At 37.1% G+C, this 27,196-nt stretch overlaps 1 protein-coding gene across 1 annotated transcript in view; it reads left to right on the top strand.

Annotated features, from left to right (window-relative positions):
• Nucleotides 1-27,196, top strand: part of STK3 (serine/threonine kinase 3) — a 485,544-nt gene that overhangs the window by 208,841 nt on the left and 249,507 nt on the right. Inside the window, exon 6 of the mRNA XM_012000011.1 lies at nt 13,345-13,459. Coding sequence (XP_011855401.1) covers nt 13,345-13,459 — 115 coding nt within the window. The remainder of the gene's footprint in view (nt 1-13,344; nt 13,460-27,196) is intronic.

Genomic DNA, 27,196 nt, shown 5'->3' with positions numbered 1-27,196 from the left:
GGTGACAGAGCCAGACCCTGTCTCAAAAAAAAAAAAAAAAAAAAAAGAATGGGTCTTAGGCATTGGAGAGAATTTCACTGAGCTGGAAGAAACAGATGAATGGGTAGGCTATTTCAATACACAGTGTGGTAAGAGCTGTGATGGGATAGATATGGAGAAGTATGTGGGTTGGAAGAGATATCTATCATGTTTGGGGGTTCAGGGAAAGTTTTCCCAGGGAGGTCATAGCTAAGCTGAGTCCTGATTGATGAGTTAGATTTGCTGGGCAAAGAGAAGAGACAACTCTTATGGCGAAATAGAGCATTTTCAGCTGGCCTGTTCAGGGTGTCACTGCGCACCCCTTGGCTTCTACCAGAGCATGCTACATTCTTACCTATTCTATTTCCTCATGTTTCTAGATAAGATTCCATTTGAACATGGCTTCTGACAAAAAAAAAATAAAAATAATAAAAAGCTTGAAAATCACCATATTGGAGGATTAGTGATGAACTTTGGCAATTTGTATCAGCTCACGTGTATATTCAGTTTTGGGTGGGTCAAGAAATAAATTGCTGTGTGATTCAGCTTTACGCTGGAAACAGCTCAGTTTCCGTAGAATATCCACATTGCCTTTGTAAAAACTCTTATTTATATTACCTACTAAGTTACAGAACACTACTAAGATTGTAGTAAGATGTTGATGAAAATGATGTAATTAAAAATAGCCATTTCTTTAGTATTTTAATTATCACATGCCCATATTAGGAAGACTTTTAAAAAATATACCTTTAACAATATATGGTTTTCTTCAGTTAGAATGAAATTCAAGTTAATATTTAAAAAGTCACCTTTTGATTGTACATGGTGGCTTATGCCTGTAATCCTTGCTCTTTGGGAGACCTTGGTGGGCAGATTGCTTGAGCTCAGGAGTTCAAGACCAGCCTGAGCAACATGGCAAAACTCTATCTCTAAAACAAATACAAAAATTCGCCAGGCATGGTGGCACGTGCCTGTAGTCCCAGCTACTTGGGAGGCTGAGGTTGGGAGGATTGCTTGAGGTCGGGAGGCAGAGGTTACAATGAGCTGAAATCATGCCACTGCACTCCAGCCTGGGTGACAGAGCCAGACCCTGTCTCAAAAAAAAAAAAAAAAAAAGTCACCTTTCAAGCAGTGTTTTCAAAGTATTCCATTTTCTTTAATTATATGATGTTGTTGATGGACACTTAGATTGATTCCATATTTCGGGTGTTGTGAATAGAACATTTGGATTTTTGTAAGAAGCTTAAACGTAATGATTCAGTCCATATAATTTGTATCATAGGTAGTGTTTAAGTAACGTACAGTTAGATGGGAGTATGTAGTCCTTTCTCCATTTTTCCCCTTTGGGTTTTCTCATTTTTTTTAAATACTCTTTCTATTTTGAGTTGTGATACTAGAGGAGGACCATTAGGATAAAGAGTGTAGGGAGCTATGAAATGAAGATGGAAATGGAAAGGGTGTGATCATTAGGTATGAGATGAGAGGAAGCCCAGATGCCCCCACCCCCTCAAAAAAAAAGAAAACCAGAACAAGATACATCATTTTATTGGATTGAAAGCGTTTACATAGGGGAAGGGAAAAATTAATGAGACAGGAGGATGAAGTGGAGAGAAGATGCATAAGAGAAAGTCATAGAATGTGGCTCATGATTGGCATGCTAGTTATTAAGGCATCATATTTCACCTCTGCTTCCTGGTGTAGTCTGTAATTTCCTTTGTGTGTTCCTGGTTTTTCCACCCAGTGAAATTTTCAAAGGCATAGCTGCCTACTCCTATTTAAAAGAGACAAAACTAACCAGGCACGGTGGCTCACGCCTGTAATCCCAGTGCTTTGGGAGGCCAAAGCAGGAGGATCACTTGAAGCCAGGAATTTGAGAGTAGCCTGGACAATGTAGTGAGACTCTGTCTCTACAAAAAATAAAAAAAATAATTAGTTCAGGTGTGTGCATGCTTATAGTTACAGCTACTTCGGAAGCTGAGGTGGAAGGATCACTTGAGCCCAAGAGTTTGAAGCTACAGTGAGCTACGATTGTGCCACTGCCCTCCAGCCTGGGTGACAGAGTGATACCCTGTCTCTTAAAAAAAAAAAAAAAAAAAGAATAACAAAAGTAATAAAACTACAGTTAGCCCTTTGTATCCTGCTTGTTCTGCATCCACAGATTCAGCTAACTGCATATTGGAAATATTGTGAGAAAAAAAGCAATAGAAAAAAACAATAAAAAAAAAACCAATGCAGTATAATAATTATTTACATAGTATTTACATTGTATTAGGTGTAATAAGTAATCTAGACATGATTTAAAGTATACTGGAGGATGTATGTAGTTATATGCAAATACTGTGCCATTTAATATAAGGAACTTGCGCATTCATGGATTTTGGTATCTGTGGCGTTCCTGGAAGCAGTTCGCCATGGATACTGAGGGATGACTGTGTATAGAATTGCTGGGTTCCAGTACAACCTGCGAGTCCATATACTGGTTTAGTCAAAATTCTTAGGCATATGTCTGAATTAAAACTTTCTGCACTGCTTAAAATTTATATACAGGTATACCTTACTCTGTTGTACTTCTTCACTTTGCAGATGCTGCATTTCTTTTTTTAATTGAAGGTTTGTGGCAACTGTACTGAGCAAATCAAGTCCGTCAGCACCATTTTTCCAATAGCTTGTGCTTGCTTCATGTGTCTATGTCATGTTTTGGTAATTCTTCCCATATTTCAGATATTTTCATTATTATTATATCTGTTATGGTGATCTGTGATCAGTGATCTTTGATGTCACTGTTGTAATTGTTTTGAGGTGCCACGAACTGCACCTTTATAAGATGGTGAACTAAATGTTGTGTGTGTTCTGACTGTACCACTGCTAGGCCGTGGGCCTCATCTCCCTTCCTTTCCTCAGGCTTTCCTATTCCTTGAGACACAATATTGAAATTAGGCCAAGTAGTCATTCTACAGTGGTTCATAAGGGTTCAAGTGAAAGGGAGGGTCACACAACTCTCACTTTAAATAAAAAACTAGAAATGATTTAACTTAGTGAGGAAGACAGGTTGAAAGCCAAGATAAGCTGAAAGCTAGGGTTCTTGTGCCAAACAGCTAGCCAAGCTTGAATGCAAAGGAAAAGTTATTGAAGGAAATTAAAAGTGCTACTCCAGTGAGCACGAGTGGTAAGAAAGTGGAAGAGCCTCATTGCTGATATGGAGACAGTTTAAGTGGTCTGAATAGAAGTTCAAACCAGCTATAGCATTCTCTTAAGCCAAAGCCTAATCTCGAGCAATGCCCTTACTCTCTTCAGCTCTATGAAGGTTGAGAGACGTGAGGAAGCAACAAAAGTTTGAAGCTAGCAGAGGTTGGTTCATGAGGCTTAGACAAAGAAGCTGTCTCCATAACGTAAAAGTGCAAGATGAAGCAGCAAGTGCTGATATAGAAGCTGCAGCAAGTTATCCAGAAGATGTAGCTGAGATAATTGATGAAGGTGGCTACATTAAGCAACAGATTTTCAATGTAGATTTTCAATGTAGACGGAACAGCCTTCTATTGGAAGGAGATGCCATCTAGGACTTTCCTAGCTAGAGAGAAGTCACTGCTTAGCTTCAAAGGACAGGCTGACTGACTCTCTTGTTAAGGGCTAATGCCTCTCATGACTTTAAGTTGGAGCCAGTACTCATTGCCCATTCCAAAAATATTAGGGCCCTCAAGAATTTTGCAAAATCTCCTGTATGTGACAAATGACATTTATTGATTTGTGTATGTTGAACCAACCTTACATCCCAGCAGTAAAGCCTACTTGATCGTGGTGGATTAACTTTTTGATGTGCTGCTGCATTTGGTCTGCAAGTCTTTTATTGAGAATTTTTGCATTTATGTTCATCAGAGATATTGGTCTGAAGTTTTCTTTTTCATTTTGTCTCTGCCGCATTTTGGTATCAGAATGATGCTGGCCTCGTAGAATGAGTTAGGGAGGAGTCCCTCCTCCTTGACTTTCTTGGAATAGTTTCAGTAGGGTTGGTACCAGCTCTTCTTTATACATTTGGTAAAATTCAGCTATGAATCTTCCTGGTCCAAGGGCTCTTTCTGGAAAACAAAAATTTGTGTGACTCACTGTATTGTGATACTTGCTTTATCGAGGTGGTCTGGAATCAAACCTGCAATATCTTATAGATTTGCCTGTATATAACACTGGAGTGTTACAGTGTTTTGAGTGAAACTCTCTCCCCCTCTTCCCTAGCCTTTAATAATCAACATGATGGTTTAAAAACAGATGTTAGAACATCTAAATAATTGGAGTTAGTTAACTTGCTGGCTAGAATGAACAATATCATGTTTGATCCTTGACAATCCTTCACAGGATAATATTTAAATGCTAGTTTGATTGTATTATTTCCTTACATAAATTCCTTCAAGGGTTCTGCATTGCCTGGACTGCCCTTTATTCTTTGTCACTAGTCTAATGTTTTTCCGTTTTTCTCCCTAGCGTCTGCTAATAGGCTTGTTCAGTGAATGTTTGTTGTTTGAATTACTTTAAAAAAAAATTAAATAAATGTGAATTTGAATGCATATCTGTGTTAGTGGAAATAGACTTGAGTTTAAAGTCTCAGGTCTTGAACTCTCTGAGCCTATTGGTAGCTGTGTTAACACTTAAAAAAAATTTTTTTTTTTTTTTTTTTTGAGATGGAGTCTCGCCTTGTTGCCCAGGCTGGAGTGCAATGGCGCGACCTTGGCTCACTGCAACGTCTGCCTCCTGGGTTCAAGAGATTCTCCTGCCTCAGCCTCCCGAGTAGCTGGAATTACAGGCGCGCGCAACCAGGCCCAGCTAATTTTTTGTATCTCTGGTAGAGACGGGGTTTCACCATGTTGGCCAGGCTGTCTCGAACTCCTGATCTTGTGATCTGCCCACCTCGGCCTCCCAAAGTGCTGGGATTACAGGTGTGAGCCACCATACCTGGCCTCACTTTTTAATTTTTTAAAATGACAGCTTTAAAATTTAGTCTTTAGTTTGCCAGTCTTAAGTTGTAGGTTCTGTATGCAATTGTAGGGAGGCACAGTAAATAAGACAGAAGAAAACTTGTTTATTGTTTCCCAGCTCCCCAGTCTGTACTACTACCACATTGTGTTGTGTGTACCTTGAAAACATCTCTTGAATTTGTTTTCTATGCTATTTCTACTACACTCACTTTAATCCAAGCCACCAACATCTCTCTTTTAAAATATGTGCTTTAGGGCTGGGCGCTGTGGCTCATGCCTGTAATCCCAGCACTTTGGGAAGCCGAGCTGGGTGGATCACAAGGTCAGGAGTTCGAGACCAGCCTGACCAACATGGTGAAACCCTGTGTCTAGTAAATACAAATTATCTGGGCATGGTGGCAGGTGCCTGTAATCCCATCTACTCAGGAGGCTGAGACAGAAGAATCGCTTGAACCCGGGAGGCAGAGGTTGCAGGGAGCTGAGATCATGCCATTGCACTCCAGCCTGGGTGACAGAGTGAGACTCCGTCTCAAAAAAAAAGTATGCTTTATTATTACTCCCATATCATGAAGCCAACAGATTAAGAGACTATTGCTGTGGAAAAGATATATTGTTATACATACAGCTCACAAGAGAAGGAGGAGTGCTGTGTCACAGAGGGCTCCACAGGGAAGTACCAGGGTCAGTTAGGAGGCAGAGAAAGTGAGGGGGAAAAAGTGGGCAAGAATCTTTATGTGGTTTCCGTGGGAAGGGACAGGTGAGACGGGGTAAAACAGGTTTAGGATTGGCTACTTTGAGTATTTCAAGTGGGTTCTGGGGCATAGGGCTTTCTCTGGTTGTCTGGTATCTGGCCCTGGGGCAATTTGGGCAGGGGAAAAGTTGACCCTAGACTGTAACCATAGAGGTGGTTGGAGGTTTGGGCTCTAGATAGGTTGGTGTGCGCATAAAAGACATCCTTCCATGGGAGTTAGTTTGCTGTCTCTAGAAATTAGCTAACCCCGAGAGGGGCAATCGCTTCAGTTTTAGCAAGGTCCCAGATGTCAAGCATCAAGAATACAGAAAATAAAAAGATATGCTTAATATAATCTCTGCATGGACTAACACTGCTTTTTAATTGGTCTCTCTATATTCACATCTGCTTCCCTACAATCTAGCTTTCATTCAGCAACCACAGAAACTTTATATCAGGTTATTCCTCTGCTTAAAATTCTTCACTGATTTTTTCCTGTATTTCAAATAAAGCCCAGTCTCTTTACCTTGGTTTTGAGGCCCTCCATGGTCAGGCTTCTCCCTACATATGCAGCTCCACTATGTCCTACTGTATCCTTTACTCACTTTATCCTAGGCCCGCTAATCGTTCAATTCTTTGACCATGCTTTGTTCTGTCTTTCAGGGCCTTTGCAGGGCAGTTCTTGGTGCTTAGTTATCTGGCTAACTTCTAGTTAAGTTTTGCATTTTAGCTTAAATGTTATTCCCTTGGAGAGTCCTAAATTAGGTCCTGTCTTAGTTTTTTTGTGTGATTTATTTATTCATTGGTTCTTTTATTTATTTATTTTAATTTTATATATATTTTTTGAGATGGATCCTCGTTCTTTCGCCAGGCTGGAGTGCAGTGGTGCGATCTTGGCTCTCCGCAACCTCTGCCTCCCGGGTTCAAGCGATTCTCTTACTTCAGCCTCTTGAGTAGCTGGGTTTATAGGCCCGCGCCATCACGCCTAGCTAATTTTTTTTTTGTATTTTTAGTAGAGACAGGGTTTCACCATGTTGGCCAGGATGGTCTCGAACTCTTGACCTCGTGATTCGCCTGCCTCGGCCTCCCAAAGTGCTGGGATTACAAGCGTGAGCCACCGTGCCCGGCCTGCTTGTTCAGTTTGTGTATATGAGAAGAGAGCTACTGAGGATAAAATGCAAAGCAAGACAGATTGGTACCTATCTTTATGGAGCTTCTATTCTTCTAGGGGAGGCAGATAAAAGTCAATGACAAAGTCCTTGCAGGGTGTAATAAGTGCTTTACAGTATAAAAGGTGCTGACATAGAAAGTATCAGAGGATGGCCACTGTATACATATGAACTCTGGAGTTTAAGCATTTCCTTCTTTTCCAATCTGTGGATTTTGTAATTCACAGCAGTTCAATGGAGAAAGGACATTTTATTGTTAAAGCTCACTTACCTACCTTCAAAGGTTTTTCACATACTCCAGTGCCTTCCAAGTCTCAGAGGCTACCATGGAATACGAATGCATTCCATTCCTTCATATGAACTAGGAACAATTTTATTTGCAGAAATGGTGAATACAAAATAAAGTCACAGCCAGTTTATCTTATAGCACCCTTTCTTCTTTTCTTGCTGTAGTTAGTAATCATATTTATTTGTGAGTTTACTTCCTTAATTCCTGTATATTCATGCTGGTGTATTCTGTATGAGGGACCAAATTGTGGATGTGTGTTTCACCAGTGCATACTGAACATCTGGTCAAATGCCTGGCCCAAGTAGAGGGTCAGTGAATGCATGTGGCTGTTTAGTTCTAGTTGCTTACATACTTCACTGGGTTAAAGTTAGTGAGGCCATGTTTTATGTTGTAGAGGTGTTGGACTTGGATCCATCTACTTACATGGGTATTAGATGGGCCATGAATTATTTCTTTGAAGAGAATTTTACCTTTTGCCAACGTTTTCTCTTGACTTACTCTTATGGAGAGATAGGACTGTTTTTTCAGGTAGCTGCCCAGGTTAGAATTCCTAATTTTTGTGAGTTGTCACTTCTACTCTTAGCATTGCTGATTAGCGTGCATGGCAAGAAAAATGTACATTTTTTTGTGTGCTTTTCAGTGAACATAATCTTGAATTCATTGTTACTTAACACTTTTCAAAATTTTGGATGAGAAAATTCATATTTAAAGAGTTTTTTTTTGGCTGGGCGTGGTGGTTCATGCCTGTAGTCTCAGCACTTTTGGAGGCTGAGGCAGGCGGAACACATGAGGCCAGGAGTTAAAGATGAGCCTGGCCAATATGGCAAAACCCCCTCTCTAGCAAAACTACAATAATTAGCTGGGCGTGGTGACACAGGCCTGTAATCCCAGCTACTTGGGAGGTTGAGGCACGAGAATCACTTGAACCCAGGAAGCAGATATTACTGTGAGCCGAGATGGTGCCACTGCACTCCAACCTAGGTGGCAGAGTGAGATTCTGTCTCAGGAAAAAAAAAATAGAGAGAGAGAAAGAGTTTTTGTTTGTTTGTTTGTTTGTTTGTTTTCTGAAGGATATACAGTCTGTTCACTGGTGGAGTGAAGCTTAACTCTGGGTCTATATCAGAGTCACCAGTAGAGCTTTTAAAAACCTACTGAATCAGAACCTCAAAGGAGTATGGGCTTGGGTCACAGGTGGCTCTGATGCACAGCCAGGTGTAGGAACAGTACTCCCTATAAAAGTTTCCACATAGGCTCCATACCTCAAAGGAGTATATGTAAAGAGATTTTTTTTTTTTTAATGTTTCCCATATGTCGCAGTTCTAAGTCTGTATTTAGTTTCATTTGTTTGTAAACAAGCACTTTTCTTAAATGGTTCAGCGAACATTTATGAACTCCAAATACGTACTTTCAATTCCCAAGACCTAGCAAAGCTGAGTATGTCTGAAAACTTAAGGTATGAGATGGAGAGTAATCAGAGATACGGGTAACAAGGTAGACTTTGAAATAACTTGTATGTGATATGAAGCAGGTAAGACCTTTTCCTTTGGGTAATGGAGAATGATTGGAGTATTTTTGTTTAACTAGGAGAACAGTATGATCAGCTTATTTTACTTTCGTTTTAAAGTAAAGTACCTTGTCAACTGTATGTAGCATAGATTAGAACGGGGGAGAAAACTAAGACAAGGAGACTGGTGGGGAGCAAGTCTGTGTAAGAGGTAATGGAGTAGCACTGGGGATAAAACAGGTTTGAATTCAGGCCTTTTAGCTCCAACCACTCTGTTCTACCTTTGACTTCAAGATATAGTTAATTTTTTTTTGTATTTATTGCCTTTGTTTTTAATACAAAATTTAATTATAATGGAAAAATTTTAACTTTTATTTTTTAGATTGATATTTTTGTTATTTATTTATTTTTAACTTTTATTTTAAGTTCAGGGGTACATGTGCAGGTTTGTTACAGGGGTAAACTTGTGTCATGGGGGTTTGTTGTACAGATTATTTTATCACCCAGGTATTGAGCCTAGTACCCATTAGTTATTTTTCCTGATCCTCTCCCTCCTTCCACCCTCCACCTTCTGATAGGCCCCAGTGTGTGTTGTTCAGTCTGTGTGTCCATGTGTTCTTGTCATTTAGCTCCCAGTTATAAGTGAGAACATGCAGCATTTGGTTTTCTGTTCCTGTGTTAATTTGCTAAGGACAGTGGCCTCCAGCTCCATCCATGTCTCTGCAAAGGACATGACTTTGTTCTTTTTTGTGGCTGCATAGTATTCCATGGTATATATGTACCACATTTTCATTATCCAGTCTGTCATTGATGGGCATTTAGGTTGGTGCCGTGTCTTTGCTATTGTGAATAGTGCTAGTTAAAATGAACATAAGCATGCGTGTGTCTTTATAATAGAAAAATTTATATTCCTTTGGGTATATATCCAGTAATGGGATTGCTAGGTTGAATGATATTTCTGTCTCTAGGTCTTTGAGGAATTGCCACGCTATCTTCCACAATAGTTGAACTAATTTACACTCCCACCAACAGTATGTAAGCATTCCTTTTTCTCCACAACCTTGCCAGCATCAGCTTTTTTTTTTTTTTTAACTTTTTAATAATAGTCATTCTGACTGGTGTAACATGGTATCTCATTGTGGTTTTGATTTGCATTTCTCTAATGATCAGTGATGTTGAACTTTTTTTCATATAATTGTTGGCCACATGTAGGTCTTTTGAAAAGTATCTGTTCATGTCGTTTGCCCACTTTTTAATGGTGTTATTTTTTGTTTTTGTTTTTGTTGTTTTCTTGTGGATCTGTTTAAGTTCCTTATAGCTGCTGGATATTAGACTTTTATTGGATGCATAGTTTGTTCAAAAATTTTCTCTCATTCTGTAAGTTGTCTGTTTACTCTCTTGCTAGTTTCTTTGCTGTACAGAAGCTCTTTGATTTTATTTGATCCCATTTGCCAATTTTTGCTTTTGTTGTGATTGCTTTTGGTGTCTTTGTCGTAAAATCTTTGCCCATGTCCTGAATGGTATTGCCTAGGTTGTCTTCCAGGGTTTTTATATTTTTGGGTTTTACATTTAGGCCTTTAATCCATCTTGAGTTAAATTTTTGTACATGATATAGGGGAGGGGTTCAGTTTCAAATCTTCTGCATATGGCTAGCCAGTTATCCCAGCACCATTTATTGAATGGGGAATCTTTTTTCCATTGCCTGTTATTGTCAGGTTTGTCAAAGATCATATAGTTGTAGTTGTGTGGTCTTGTTTCTGGGTTCTTTATTCTGTTTCATTTGTCTATGTGTCTTTTTTTGTATCATAACCATGCTGTTTTGGTTACTGTAGCCCTGTAGTATATTTTGAAGTCAGGTAGCTTGATGCTTCCAGCTTTGTTCTTTTTGCTTAGGATTGCTTTGGCTGTTCAGGCTCTTTTTTGGTTCCATATGAATTTCAAAATAATTTTTTCTAGTTCTGTGCTGAATCTCAAATAGTAGTTTTAATAAGAATGGCATTGAATCTATAAGTTGCTTTGGGCAGTGTGACCATTTTAATGATGTGTGTGTGTGTATATATATATATACACACACACATATATATATTTTGTTATTTTTTAATTATTATTATTTTTTGAGATGGAGTCTTGCTGTGTTGCCCAGGCTGGAGTGCAATGGCGTAATCTCAGCTCACTGCAACCTCCGTCTTCTGAGTTCAAGTGATTCTCCTGTCTCACGCTCCCTAGTAACTGGTATTACAGGCACGCGCCACCATGCCCAGCTAATTTTTGTATTTTTAGTAGAGATGGGAGTTTCACCATTTTGGCCAGGCTGATCTCAAACTCCTGACCTCAAGTGATCCTCTCAAAGTGCTGAGTTTACAGACGTGAGCCACCGTGCCCAGCCTCTTTTTAATGATATTGATTATTTCTATCCCTGAGCATGGAATGTTTTCACATTTCTTTATGTCATCTCTGATTTCTTTGAGCAGTGTTTCATAGTTCTTGTGGAGACCTTTAATCTCCCTAGTTTGCTGTCTTCCTATGTAGTTTATTCTTTTTGGTGGCAGTTGTGAATGGGAGTTAGTTCCCGATTTGGCTCTCAGCTTGACTGTTGTTGGTGTATAGGAATGCTAGTGATTTTTCCACATTGCTTTTGTATCCTGAGACTTTGCTGAAGTTGTTTATCAGCTTAAGAAGCTTTTGGGCTGAGGCTATGGGGTTTTCTAAATATAGGATCTTGTCATCTGCAAACAGGGATAGTTTGACTTCCTCTCTTCCTATTTGGATGACCTTTCTTTCTTTCTCTTGCCTGATTGCCCTTGCTGGGACTTCCAATACTATGTTAAATAGGAATGGTGAGAGAGTGCATCCTTGTCTTCATGCCGCTTTTCAAGGGGTATGCTTCCAGCTTATGCCCATTCAGTATGATTGTTGGCTGTGGGTTTTGCATATATGGCTCTTACTATTTTGAGGTATGTTCCTTCAATACCTAGTTTGTTGAGAGTTTTTAATGTGAATGGACGTCTAATTTTATTGAAAGCCTTTTCTGTATCTATTGAGATAATCAGGTGGTTTTTGTCTTTAGTTCTGTTTATGTGATGAATCAAATTTATTGATTTGTATATGTTGAACCAACCTTGCATACCAAAGAGAAAGCCTACTTGATTGTGGTGGATTGGGTTTTTTATGTGCCACTAGATTTGGTTTGCTAATGTTTTGTTGACGACTTTTGCATCAGTGTTCATCAAGGATATTGGCCTAACATTTTCTTTTTTTGTTGTATCTCAGCCAGGTTTTGGTATCAGAATGATGCTGGCTTCATAGAATGAGTTAGGGAGCATTTCCTTCTCAATTTTTTGAAATAGTTTCAGCAGGAATGGTACCACCTCTTCTTTGTATATCTGCTAGAATTCGACCCTGAGTCCGTCTAGTCCTGAGTGTTTTTTTTTTTTTTTTTTTTGGATGGTAGGCTATTTATTACTGCCTCAAAGACAGAGCATGGCTAAAATTTTAAAGGCTGTACTGAGAAGTCTTCCCTGACAGTCTTCTCTTAACCTCCACAATTGGTAGAGTCTCTACATGTTCTTTTATTGTACTTAAAATTTTTTTTTTTTTGCTTATTTGTTTTTCTGTCTTATTTATCTTACATTGGTGCCCAGCAAAATAGCTACTGTTTTTGATTGTAGCTACTACTACATAGAATTATTTATTTGAACAAGTTGTCCTCTTACATGCCATACTTGGTTTTTCTCTTTCTATTTGTGTACCTTTGTTCATGGCCTTTCTCTTTTCTAGAATTTTCTTATCCCTCTTCTCCATCTACATTTTGGAGTTTAAACTTTTCTTTCAAAATCTCATATAAATCCCACTCCCTTCCACAAAGTTCTCTTTGGATGATTCCAATGTTATTTCCTCATTTGAGCTCTTGTAGCATTAAAGTTGTATTCTATTTAGTTTCTGCTGTCTTGTATTTTCTATCTCTATGTATTTTTTGAATTTGGTATTCTGTCTCTTTGAGATAGGTAAGATTTCTCATACATCAGTATATGTAGTTTATCCATAATGTACATTATTGCTGATGGTCATTTGTCCCTTTCTAAATCTTCCTGAAGACAGCTTGGCTATAAACATAGTTTATTCTGCTCTGGAAGACATAAGACCACAGTTTAGAAATTAAATTGCTAATATTTTAATTCTATAAATTTAAACAGAAAAAGTTATAATTTTTTTCTCTAGAATTTTCAAAAGCCAGAATGAAAGAAAATTTAAAATAACTCTTTTGGCCTCATTGAAATATAGATTATTTTAGAGTTGATTAATATTTGACTGAATGCAAAATCCTTTAGAAGACTTATATTTAAAATGCTTTAGTTAAAGGGAAAAATTTTCATTTGTTCCTCATGTTAAGTAGTAATTTCTTTGCCAAAATGAAGTCTTATTTTCTTCAGAATCACTCAAAACATTTGGTCCTCTTCTGGTTTGTAATCCTGTTAAATCTCATCCATGAATTAAAGTCTAATTATGCATAGTTGGTGAACTCCAGATATTGAGAATTTGATGTACAATAGACATTTACTTATTTAACTTATTGGAACATTATGAAATGTTGAAAATACTTTGTATTGAGATTAAGAAAACAATTTCTTTGGGAATTAACTAAATTTAATTGTTTATGTGTTTTCTTTTAGCCCATATGTTGTAAAGTACTATGGCAGTTATTTTAAGAATACAGACCTCTGGATTGTTATGGAGTACTGTGGCGCTGGCTCTGTCTCAGACATAATTAGATTACGAAACAAGACAGTAAGTATTTTAAAGTAGTTTTGCTAATCTCATTTCTAAAGATTCGTATTTTAGAATCTGACTAGTTGGCATTTTATTACAAAGAAAATAATAGCATGAAAAAAGAAAAGGTTTTAAGTTGTGTAAAGATATCTAGTAGGAGGTGTGAGGACCAGCTCACATACCTTTCTGTGACAAATTTAGGAATTACATGATTGTTTAATTTTTTTATTAGAATAATTTTTGTTGTGTCACAGAGAAACTACCATGGTACTTCTCTTCTTCATTTGGAATCTGTGTGTGTGTGTGTGTGTGTTGTTTAATAATGTGAGTTTCATAAATTATGGCTAGAATTTTATTTACAGTTTATAATATTCATGGTATTTATTTATCTTAAATTTTCTATATTATAATTTATGGCTGGTAATATTTGCAGAAATTATATACTTCTGAATTTAAAAAAAATAAAACATTTTTGTATTTATTTTCCCAAATACTCAAGATGTGTGAAAGTGAGAGAAATATTACATATTTCTATAAATTTAGCTTAGTGAAATGTATTGCTTAATGAAAGCTTTTTATGGTTATGTTTTAACTCTAAGTAGAAGTGCTATTTACAAAATTGTTTACTTTAAGCTAGTAATGCATCTAGTTTATTTGGACAATTTTGTATGGACCAAAGTGACCTTTTTTTTCTTGAATAAGAAGAGTAATCAGTGAAATAATTTGTAATTCTGTAGCAGTAACATTATTATATGTTGTCAGCCATGTTTCAGTAAAATACATTCAGAAAAAATACTTCAGTCAATTTGTGGTTAACCAGAATCATTTTAAAGTTTGATTTGGGAAGTATACTGTAAGTTTATTTTACTAATTTTTTTTTCCCTGTTAGAGAAAAGAAAGTAAATAGGATTTCTTTTAAGAGAAGTGAAACAGAAGTTGAAATAATCCCTGTTTTGACAGAGTAGATTAAGTGATCTGTGACATTCTAATGATATATTTTAGAATTTCTATGATGCTTAACTAGCACTTATGTAAATCAGATGACTCTTGAGTGGCAGAACAATGCTTCAATGGAAAGTAATTATATCCCAGTTAGAGAAGAGTTTTAATATCATTTCAGGGCTAAACATTTGGTATTTGGTATTTAAAGTTATCAAGTAGGAATATGAAGTAAAAGTGTGTGAAATGGAAAATTTTAAACATCTCTATTTTCTTAGTTTTAAGTGTTAATGTTACAATTTTGAGTAGATATGAAGTATTTGATCCAAGAAGTTTAATTCTTGTTGCCAATAATTACAACTGTGAAGGCATACTATAGTTCTTAAAGATAGGTATGGATCAGATCATTATCTTCAGAAAACTCTTTGTCAGTTTTCAAAGAAAAGGTTTTATCTGTTCATATTCTTTGTTACAAGACACAGTCCACTGAGCATGTTGGGAAGTCGTACTCTTGGAATAGCATAGTTGTTACTCTCACACAACAGGTACCCTGGGTTCTGGGGTGACATAGTAATAGTCTAATTTCCATATATGAAAAGGAGCCCACAGCTGCACAAGAGATTGATCAGGAGCTGTAGGTATATTGTTTCTGAGTGTTGCCTTGATGACAGCTCCTATTAAGTCTCAGAAATATTTGTATCTTTCTTTTCTAGTGCAAGGACATTTTTCTTCATTTATTTATTATTCAAAAAGAGTACCATTATTGTTAAGGTTAATAATATAAAGATATGTAACATTCCGTTTAAAAAGTATTTGGACGTTGTAAGCCTTTGTTCACTGAAGGATACTCTTGATTGTCTGAATTTCAGAAGCATGACTATTACTGACTGACTGGCTTTCAAAAATTTGACTAGTATAACAGTTGTCTTTGATTAAACAGGTGTAAAACTCACTCTAGTAATTGTTTTCATGGTCATGAAACAATCTTTTCCTAAGAATATGGCAATTTTTTTTTTAGAGCTTGTATGGTCTGTTGTTTTTTTGTGATCTGCTTTGTTTTTTTAAATTCTGTATATATTTGAAATAGCACAAGGAATTCTTGTTATTTTATATTGCAAATGTTTATATTTACTCATATATTTATGCTTTTTATTGTTCTTTATTTCTTTCTGTATTTCCCAGTTACCTGAAGAATATCTGTTAGTATTTCCTTATGTGTGGGTATGATGATAATACCTGGGTTTTTTTTTGGTTTTTTTTGTTTGTTTTTGTTTTTTTTGGTGAACATGTTGTTATTTTACTTCATGTTTTCTTTTTTCCTTTTTTTGAGACAGGTTTTCGCTCTTTTGCCCAGGCTAGAATGTAGTGGTGTGATCACAGTTCACTGCAACCTTGAACTTCTGGGCTCAAGCGATCCTCCAGCCTTAGCCTCCTGAGTAACTAGGACTTCAGGAGCATGCCATCATGCCTGGCTAATTAAAACAATTTTGTTTTGTAGAGATGGGGTCTGGCTGTATTGCCCAGGCTGGTCTTCAACTCCTGGTCTCAAGCAATTCTCCTGCCTTGGCTTCCCATAGTGCTGGGATGACTGATGTGAGCCACCATGCCTGACCCTCACTTCACTTCTGAACAGTATATTTGCTGGGTAAAGAATTCTAGGTTAGTGATTCCTTTTAGCCTTTTAAAGATATTATCCAGAAATCTTGTATTTTATGTCCCAGAACATAATTTATTTTTATTTTTTGTTTTTCTTTTTGAGACAGGGTCTTGCTCTGTCACTCAGGCTCTAGTGCAGTGGTGTGATCATGGCTAACTATAGCCTTGACCTCCTGGGCTCAAGTGATCTTCCCACTTCAGCCTCCTGAATAGCTGGAACCACGGTCATGTGCCACCATGCCCGGCTAATTTTTTTGATTTTTTGGAGATATAGGGTCTCACTTTGTTGTTTAGGCTCATATCCTAGAACATATTAATTATAGTCTAATTCTGTCTGCTAATCTTTAAATGTTAATCTCCTTTGTGTCTCTATTTTATATTGTTTCTCTTGTTTTTTATTGTTTTTGTCTATGCCTTGTGATCTTTGATAGAGTGCTGGACATTGCGTAAAACGTGATAGAGGTTATTTGAACTTCTGAATGTTGATGTATTTTACTTAAGGTTTTTGTTTGTTTCTATCTGGTGACTAGAACTAGCAATCCTAGATCACTTTAATTCAATTAGGGTTAGAGATAATTTGAATCTGGGCTTTAGTACAGTTATGTGCTACATAATGATGTTTCCATCAATGATGGACTGCATATAGAATGGTGGTACCATAAGATTATAGTATCGTATTTTTACTGTACTTTTTCTATGTTTAGATGTGTTTAGATACACAAATACCATTGTGTTACTGCTGCCTACAGCATTCTGTACAGTAACATGCTATACAGGTGTGTAGTCTAGGAGCAATAGGCTATACCATCTAGGTTTGTGTAAACCCACTCTGTGATGTTCACACAATGATGAAACTGCCTAATAATGTCTTTTTTGGAATGTATCCATGTTGTCAGGTGACATATGACTGTACTTTTGAGGGTTGATCCTCCTTTACATCTAGGATATGGTCCTTTGGCATTACAGGGCTTCGCAGTTTCTTGGTAGGTTTTGATTTCCAATCTTTGACCTTCTCATCTTGTAAGTCAGTCAAAAGGTCTGCTCTGCTTCTTAGCCTCTTGGCCTCTGTTCTGTAATTAATAGATGCCTGTTGGAGAAAAGGGGCCCTTATTGCTAGGCTCACCTCTTTCTTTTTCTTTTTTCTAATATTTTGTTTTCATTAGCCTTGTGTCTTCATTAGCCTTAACATAGACTTTTAAATGTATTTTGTCCAGACATTTTAGTTCTTTCAGCAGGAGAGTGGTCTGAATTATCTAGTTTATCATTACCAGAAGTGGAACTCTGCTAATATTAGCAGTTGTGTTCTGCTATGAGCAAACACATGCAAAGCTACCCCCAAAGGCTAAGGGAGCTGAGAGGCTGAAGAAAGACGCTGACAAATCCAGTTTCTTATAAAAAACATTTATTACAGACTTACTAACAGAAATAATGTTTTGGGTGGCCAAGAGGTGGTGTATTCCCACATCCACCCTCCCCAAAATATCCTTTATATAGCAAGCTGTTTTGGTAAAACATGTGCAGCTGGTGACACTTTAGACTTTCTTGCTATTCGTGACCACTGGAGAGGTTAGATAAACATCTTTATGAGGGGTTATCTATGCTACAGGCGTTGTTTGAAGACCTTGCTGCTGGAGCCAAACTCCTGTCATTATGGTGGTTTTGCTTCGAAATGGTGTCACTCTTGTCTTTCAACAGGCTGGTTTTTTACCTACATCTCTAATCTAGCTGGAGTTTATTTCCATATATGATATGAGATAGGGGTATACAGCACTTCTTTTTTTCTTTTTTTTTTTTTTTCTGTGTAGAAATCTAATTGTCCTAACACAATTTTCTATCCCTTTTTTACTGACTTATAAGCCTGTGCTACTAAGGTTATGTATATATTTGGCTCTATATTTGGTCTCTCTGTTATAGCAGAGATTTATTTGCCTGCTTCTGCAACAGAAATATGTTCTTAATTATATGGTGGCATGTTTGATATTTGGAATGCAATTCCCTTGTCTTTGTTTTCCTTGATCTTTCATATATGTTTTATTTATTTATTTATTTATTTTATTATTATTATTATTATTTTTTGAGGCGTAGTTTCGTTCTTGTTGCCCAGGCTGGAGTGCAATGGCGTGATCTTGACTCACTGTAGCCTCTGCCTCCCAGGTTCAAGTGATTCTTGTGCCTCAGCCTCCCTAGTAGCTGGGATTATAAGCAGCCGCCACCATACCCACCTAATTTTTATATTTTTAGTAGAGATGGGGTTTCGCCACATTGGCCAGGCTGGTCTCAAACTCCTGACCTGAGGTGGATCCACCTGGTCACCCAAAGTGTTGGGATTACAGGCATGAACCACTGTGCCTGGCCTCATATAAATTTTAGAATAAGTTGTCAAGCTCCACAAAAAGTCTTGCTGGGTTTGTGATTGGAATTAGATTTAACTCATAATTTGTGTTAACTGGTATTTTCTAATCCATGATCATAGAATATCTTTGTGTTCAGTTCTTCTTTTTTGTATTTAAATGTGTTTTTAAATCTCCTTGAAAATTGTTTGGCTGGGTGCGGTAGCTCATGGGTGTAATCCTGGCACTTTTGGAGGCCAAGGCAGGTGGATCTCCTGAGGTCAGGAGTTTGAGACCAGCCTGGCCAACATGGCAAAACTCTGTCTCTACTAAAAATACAAAAAAATTAGCTGGGTGTGGTGGTGGGAGTTTGAGACTAGCCTGGCCTGTGTGGCAAAACCCCGTCTCTACTAAAAATACAAAAAAATTAGCTGGGTCTGGTGGCGGGTGCCTATAATCCTGGCTACTCAGGAGGCTGAGGCAGGAGAATCGCTTGAACCTGCGGGGCAGACGTTGCAGTGAGCTGAGATTGCACTCCAGCCTAGGCAACAGGGTGAAACTCCGTCTCAAAAAAAAAGAGAAAAAAAAAGTATACATTTTAAATTTGATTTGCTTCTAGGAGCTTTGTCATTTTTACTGCTAATATGAATGATCTTTTATTGTTCTTATATTTTCAAGTTGGCTAATGGTAGTATCTAAGAATGCTGTATCTTGTATATTTTTGTTATTCACCATAGCAACTTTTGCCGTTGGTACTCCTCTGACCCTGTTCCTTGATTTTACTAATTAGTCATTTGCTTATTTATTTTCTATCCACGTACCTTTTTTGTAATCCAGTTAATAATCCTGTTTGACATTTTGTATCATTTTTGCCTAGTGCCCCAGTTATTTCTCTTAATCTCTTTTTAGAAGTTTTAACTTGTCCTTGAAACTCATGCTTTGTGTTTGGGGCCTGTTCGTTGCAGTGAGTATCTCAGATACTGGTTTACTAATTTGCTTGCATCTTTTTTTACTCTTGGCCATTTGGGTATGTCAGGTAGAGCCCTTGAATTGACTTTTCTTATTATTATATTCACTTAAACGAATTCATGTATGATCTGTGGATGTAAAACTTTATTGACAACTTTAACCTTTATAAATCTAAAAAAGATGTAAAAACATGATCACTGAAATTATTGTTTTGTGCTTATCTTTAAATTGTTAATAAAAACTGTAAAATATAGGTTGAGAACAAGGTTGGATTGGTGCTCAAGTGGACTCATATGGATGTTGCTCTGACAGCATAATCCTGTTCTGATATGAGAGCTAAACTGTATAGTTCCTTTGATTATGTATATACTACATATATCAACCATATTAATAGTAAGCTTTCTCAGAGTAATGGACAGCTTAGAAGTGAGCTTCGTTTATTATAGAGAAGAAACAAAATTATGTGATGATTTAGGGAGTTGACAACGGATTCTAAATTTTTAATTTGTTTTAAGAGTAGTAAGTCTTGGAGGACCACCTAAGTAACGTATTTTTTTTGTGTGTGGAATTGTGCTTGTCTTTGAGAGAGATCTTATTAGGGATAAAGCGTTCTTGATTCTGAATTATTGATGATTGTCTATTTTTGAACAAATGTTTCCTTGAAAACTGAAAATAACAGGCACAGGAAAGAGCAAGTCCAATTAAGTTACATGTCTTTTAAACAAAACATTTAAGTTCAAATTTTTTAGCCTGATGTATAAACAGAGTTTATATATTACCTCCTTTCTACCTGTACAGTTTCATACCTCGTCACTGTTTTATCAGGTACTTTCCACTTCAGTGTTACAATGAGAACTGGCTCCTAGAATAAGAACTGGCTTCATATTTTGGTGATGATATGTATGCCCTTGCCTTGTCCTCTGCCCTTCTTTTAGTGTTATCCCTACCCCCAGTCTTTGCCTGGTGAACTTGCATCCATGAAGTCCCAGCTGAAAATGTTACCTCTTATTTGAAAATTTGCATATTTTCTCAAGTAGTTTGTTGTCTGTTTAGTAAATCATTGATTAATTAATTGAGTCTTTATTGCATATTCACTCTTACATAAAGAAAGCACAATAAATGCTGTTTTTACCGTGGTGATGATGTTTATTTTGACTATTAGGTAGGCTGTCTTTTCATATTTGTATTGGCTGTTTCATGTTCTTTTTGTGCCTATTCTTTGCTGTTTGTTATTTCTGTTGGCCTTTTTTTTTTGGATCCGTTTTATTGCTTGACAGGTGGCTAATAGTTATATGAGTACTTCACATATTTTAAAAGTCATAAAACAAATTATCTGATTGTCAGCATAGATATTAAAGAAGGACCTTCAAAAGCTGATCTGTACTTTTTCTTTGGGAAACATGTAGGAAAAGATGAAGGCATAGAATTAAGTTGCGGATTAATTAGACATATTCCAGTGATTGTAACTGAGTCTGAGTTGTAAAGGATAGAGATTTTGTCTATTTAGGTGCTGATTCTTACTCAACATGGGCCAGATCACAGAGTTGGCACCTGAGCTGGTAACGAATTGTGGTAATGTAGTGGTACTAGAATTAGGAAAAAGGTAAAACTCTCCTGTATTCTAGTGGATGATAAAAGTTTCTCTTGACTCTTCTGGTTACATTATGAGTAAAAATCTATTAGGTTAGTATTCATTGAGTCCTTTTGGTTTTTAAGTATTTGGGGCTTTATAAAACAGTGTATGTGACTTAAATTTCTGATTTTTGTGATCAGACTCACAAACATAGCTCAAGTCCTGGTATCACACACATTCAGTAACTGATTTTTTCACAGTATTTTAAACTATCTTTTAAGTTTGATGAAACTTCTTTGTAGATAATCCAGCCATGGTATCCTATACTTGGGAGTTACATTTAATTAGTCAGCTTTAGTGTTTGGGAGAAGAGTGGTTGCAGTTGCCTTTCTCCTTGAAGAGTAAACTCAAGGAGTAAACTCCTCAAGGACAGGAGTTTTAATATATTCATCTTGAAATATTCCAAGTGCCTAGAATAGCTTTTGGCACCTACAAGCCTTTGATAAATGTTGAGCTGAAACAGCCAATTTTTTGGTTCTTATCCTGTGAATGTAAAATTACCCTACCTCTCTATTCAGTGTTATATTTTTGTGGATAAGTTATAATTTCCATGACTACTATTCAGTATTAATAATGTGGATTGCTAAACAGATATGGTCATATACGAAAGACAAGCCATAAAAAGTATGCTTACTAGTAACCTTGGCATGTGTGAAATACCAGAATATGTTTCATTAGTTCTCCGATTTTTACAAAAGTTATATATGTATCTATGTTTAATTTTTTGCTTAATTTTAAAAATGTGTGTATTGACAATTTTAACCATAGGCTTGCTGTATGTAACTCATGAAAAAGCTTTTTGTTGTTGTTGTATAAGGTAGTAATATAAGCATTTTTTTTTTGAGGAGTCAAGTGTTTTCAAGTTTAAAAAGAATAAAAGTTTAGTATATTTGTGGTAATGAGTTTTGAAGGTTTCCCGTGAGGAAATTTTTAAAAAACCAACTTATATTATATTAAATGCCATTAAACATCTCGAAACATTTATGCATTTCAAACATATACTACAGAGTAGAAATGCATAACTCTGTGAAATTGAAGCTCTTAAAAGATAGGTTAGATTTTTGATTAGAGGCTTTCCAAATAATCTTTACATGATTGTAAAGCTATGTCTTGACATATGGAAGAAATAGAGTCTATGTTTTAGATGTTTATTGTGTACTTAAAAACATTCTAAGAAAATGCCTAAGGTAATTCTCTCCCATTTAGGCCCATTTTTTGATTTGACTACTTGTTTTCATTCAACCTAGTACAGTAGAAATGGCATGAACCCAGGCTTTCAGCAATATAGGTTTTAGTTTTGGTTCTTCTACAGACTAGTTTTATGGTCTGGAGCAAATCATTTAACTGAGAAGGACTTCAGTGTCCTCATCTGTTAAATAATAAGTAACATTTGCATAGTGCTTTACATTTTACTTGGCAGTTGATATGGTTTAGCTCTATGTTCCCACTCAAATCTCATGTTGAATTGTAATCCCCAGTGTTTGGGGAGGGACCTGGTGGGAGGTGATTGGATCATGGGTGCAGATTTCCCCCTGGCTGTTCTTATGATAGTGAGTTCTCATCAGAGTGTGTAGCACTTCCCCCTTCATCCTCTCTCCCGCTCTGCCATGAGAATTCCGTGCTTGCTTCCCCTTTGCCCTTCTGTCACGATTATAAGTCTCCTGAGGCCTCCCCAGCCATGCTTCCTGTACAGCCTGTGGAACTGTGAGTCAGTCAAATCTCTTTTCTTCTAAATTACCCAGTCTCAGGTAGTTCTTTATAGCAGTGTGAGAGTGGATGAATACAGCTGTTTTATTTACATTTTGGTTGAGTAGAAAGGTTCAAAACCTATTTATTGATTTAGGCCCAGTGCTGTTCACTAGAGGTACAAATAACTAATAAATGCTGGTGTCTTGCATTCTTCACACATTAGATGAGATAATAGGTATGTAAAAAGCCAAATTTTGTTTTGCAAAGAGTTAGAGCTCTTTAGGAGGAAAAAAGGAGGCACACATAGCCTAACAATTTAGAAAAAGTTTCATTGGTGAGAGAATCCATTAGCACAGTGGTCCTCGACCTTTTTGGCACCAGGGACTGGTTTCATGGAAGACAGTTTTTCTATGGTTGGGGTTGATAGTTTCAGGATGAAACCAGTTCAGGTCAGATCATCAGGCATTAGATTCTCATAAGGAGTGCACAACCTAGATTCCTTGCATGCGCAGTTCACAGTAGGGTTTGTTCTCCTATGAGAATCTAATGCTGCTGCTGATCTGACAGGAGGAGGTGGAGCTCAGGCAGTAATGCTCGACCACCCGCCACTCACCTCCTGCTGTGTGGCCCGGTTCCTAACAGGCCATGGACCAGTACCCAGGGATTGGAGACTCCTGCATTAGCAGATTCTTGAAAGAGTAGGAGTTATTGAATATAAGCTTCAAAAGGGCAGGGATTTTTCTTTTTTTGTTTACTGTTTTATCTTCAGCTCCTAGCACGGGTGCTCAGTAAATATTGAAAGAATGAATGAATACACGAGTGAGAGGAGAGAAGAGAGGGCAAAGAACATCTTGGAAGAGGAAACAATGATATGCTCAAATTTTATTTCTCTCTCTAAATATCCTAGGTTACCCAAAGGAGAATGTTCCCAGCATGTTGTCTAAGTGGATTTACTTTTCTCACACTTAATCAATTAATTACTCAAAATCATTTCCACATTTTAGGTTGATGGCTCCATTAGGATCATGTTGTTATATAATTTTCTGTTTCCGGGAGTTTTTTCTTTTTTTTGTTATTTTGAGAAAAGCAATGTATGCATCTTTTATCACTTTGGTAATATCTTTGAGCTTCTTACTCAGTATGTTTATTTCCTGGAATGTATGTGATTCTTCTTTGAGATTTTCTTTGGAGCTTCCTGATTTCTTGTTCTAATGTGGACTCATTGCTTTGAGGTCTGCTTTATAGCTGTATCCTTAGAATTTCTTTTCACTTGACTCTTGGGTTAGTGCCACCATTAAAAAAAGGATATTTCCTGTTTTCTTGGTTTTTACCTTTGTTTTGTATTCTTCCTAAACTGTCTTCTTCATGATACAAGAATAAGAGGTCAATTATTGTTTCAGCCTTTGCGTATCTGAAAATGTCTTTATTTTGCTTTTATACTTGGTCCATTGCCTAAGTAGAATTTTACAGTCAAAATAATTTTCTCTCAGAGCTTTGAGACTTTCCTCCATTTATCTTCTAACATCTAGCGTTGATAATGACTGTCTGAGTCTTATTTATTTGTAGGTTTTTTTCCCCCTCTGGAAATTTCTGAACTTTTCTTTTTATCTTGATGTTTCTGATATTTCACAAGAATGTGCCTACATGTGAGTCCTTTTTATTAGTTATGCTCAGCATTCAGTAGTTCCTTTTAATACATAAACACTTGTCTGTCTTCAGCTTTGGAAAATTTCTGTTTTCTTTATTGAAAGCTTGAATCTCCTGAATTTGTTTTTCCTCTTAGATTTTCCTCTCTTTATGTCTTTTTGCCTTTTGGAGGAGGTGGGATGCTTTATTTTGCTTTATTTTCTGACTCTTCTAACTGAACTTTTTATTTCAGCAGTTATATTTTAATTAAAAGAATGCTTACGCTTATTCCTTTTTCATAACATATTGATACTGACATGGATAGAAAAGCTTTTGAAATTGCTTTAAGAATAATAAGTTTTTTAAAATAAATACTATTGTCTGTTTCCTGAATCATTTCTGTTTCTTCTAGGGTTATTGATTTCCTTGTTTTATTTATTCTGGTCTTGCCCTTGGGACTGGAAGGCTGATCAGGTCTCACCGTAAGCAATGCCTTTTCACCGACAGGCGTAATAGGGTAAATGGGTTGGGAGCTAGCTTTTAAGGGAAAGGGCCTACAACAGGTTTTTATTGAATTTCTTTCTTTTTTTTTGTTTTGTGAAGGAGTCTCGCTCTGTCCCCCAGGCTAGAGTGCGGTGGTGCCATCTCAGCTCACTGCTAGCTCCGCCTCCCAGGTTCACGCCATTCTCCTGCCTCAGCCTCCCGAGTAGCTCGCCTGCCACCACACCCGTCTCATTTTTTTTTAGTAGAGACGGGGTTTCACCGTGTTAGCCAGGATGGTCTCCATCTCCTGACCTCATGATCCGCCCACCTCGGCCTCCCAAAGTGCTGGAATTGCAGGTGTGAGCCACCGTGCCCGGTCCCCTGAATTTCTTCAGAGAGGAACCCTTTCCCCTTTTTTTTTGATCTGGGGATAAATGACAGAATTCATGTAATCTGCATGTACATGGGAGTAGGGGCAGACTGGGGACAAGGAGCCAACTGTTGTTCCATTTTCTTCTTTTCAGCTTCCATGAAAAAGTGAACTCCCTTTCACTCTTGCTCTCCCTACCCTATGGTACTAAGCTGGAAGTCCTTCTGGGGTTTACCTGATAAATCACTTCATTGTCTGCTCTTGGCTGTGACCCTGTCCATAGAAATGCTTCCACATTTATTATATTCACCTGTGCCTTATATATCCTTTATATGCTATCATACTGTTAGGAGTTTAAATTAGTACAACTACTTCAAAGAGTAATTTGATAATCTGTTGTTGAATATGTACTCTAGGATCTATCCAGTGGTTTTCCTTCTCCTTCTGTACTTTTGAGAAATCTTGGCACTGTTGTTTATTGGGGCTGTGCAAGAGTGTTGTCACAACAGAAAGCTATTAATAGAAGCATATTTAAATGTCAATCAGCGTTAGTCCCTGGGTTAAAGGATGGTTGTAGTTCTTTCAGTCTTTATACTTTGTAGCTCTTTTGTGAAGCCAGACTCTGGGCGTAGTATTCTGGTTCAAGAGTACCCAGCATCCAGCTGTATAGATGAGAATTACATTAAAATACCACACAGGTGTTTTTTTTGTTTGTTTGTTTGTTTGTTTGTTTTGAGACAGAGTCTTGCCCTGTTGCTCAGGCTGGAGTGTGGTGGCACTATCTTGGCTTACTGCAACCTCCACTTCCCAGGTTCAAGCAGTTCTTGTGCCTCAGTCTCCCAAGTATCTGAGATTATAGGCATGCACCACCATGCCTAACTAATTTTTATATTTTTAGTAGAGATGGGGTTTCACCATATTGGCCAGGCTGGTCTTGAACTCCTGACCTCAGGTGATCCATCCACCTCAGCCTCGCAAAGTGCTGAGATTACAGATGTGAGCCACCACACCTGGCCTAAAATGCCACATAGGTTTTATGTCTTAAAAGTTATGTGAACATTCAGTTTAGTATGTAAGAGACATTTTCACTATATACCTTTATCAGGATGAGGTCTGTTTCTGTAATTTTGGGTGGGTGTGAGGGAATACTAAATAATGGAGAAGAAATTCCAGACTGAAGAGAGCAACTCTTAAATGATTTGTATATTTTCTTGAAGGCTGGTGGTGAACTTGTTTCATAATGAAAATAGTTGAGAAAGTCCAGTTTTCTTTAGTTACCACTGTAAAGGACACGTTAAGACTATTCTGCTTGTTAAATTCTCACTGATTGTTACAGTTTTAGAACAGTGGTTCTCAACTCCAGTGACAGACATTTGGTAGATAAAATAACAACAGACATATGTATTACTTTTATGTGCCAGGTACTTTTCTAAATATATTATATATATTATAGCATTTAATCCTCATAAAGATTGGAGAACTTTATGAAGTAAGAACTATTATTGACCCATTTTCCAGATGAGAAATGGAAACATACAGAGGTTAAATAGTCATATGGAAAGAAAGGATTGGAATTATAGCTGAAGACTAGAATTGAGCTGAGAACATGAAATCTGGAGTCAGACTGCCAGGATTTGAATCCTAGCTCTGCTACATACTACGTCTCTGGACTTGGGCAAGTTTTTAAACTTCTCTGTGACTTAATTTCTTCATCTGATATATGGGATAAGATATGAGTTGTTATGAAGATTACATGCATTTAAAGAATAACACCTGGCACATAAATGGCCCTATATATATTTGCTTTTGACATTGTCATCCTTATCCTGTCATCTCACTTAGTTAGATAAAAGTGTCTTTTGTGTTTTGAACATGATTATCTGTCAGATGCATTTGGGTAGAAGAATGCAGAGAACTAAAGAACCAAGGATAGAATCTTAGTAGTCACCATTGGTACTTTGAATTATTGTTGTTAATGAAGAAAGCATACATTCCGTAACACAGACCTCACATTTTTAGGTACGCTGTTAGTTTCTTTTTTCTTTTTTTTTTTTTTTTTT

The sequence above is a fragment of the Mandrillus leucophaeus genome, unplaced genomic scaffold (genome assembly GCF_000951045.1).
Source record: "Mandrillus leucophaeus isolate KB7577 unplaced genomic scaffold, Mleu.le_1.0 Scaffold611, whole genome shotgun sequence".
Classification (NCBI taxonomy): Eukaryota; Metazoa; Chordata; class Mammalia; order Primates; family Cercopithecidae; genus Mandrillus; species Mandrillus leucophaeus.
Note: the sequence above shows the minus strand (reverse complement) of the source record. Positions and strands in the feature narration are given on the sequence as shown.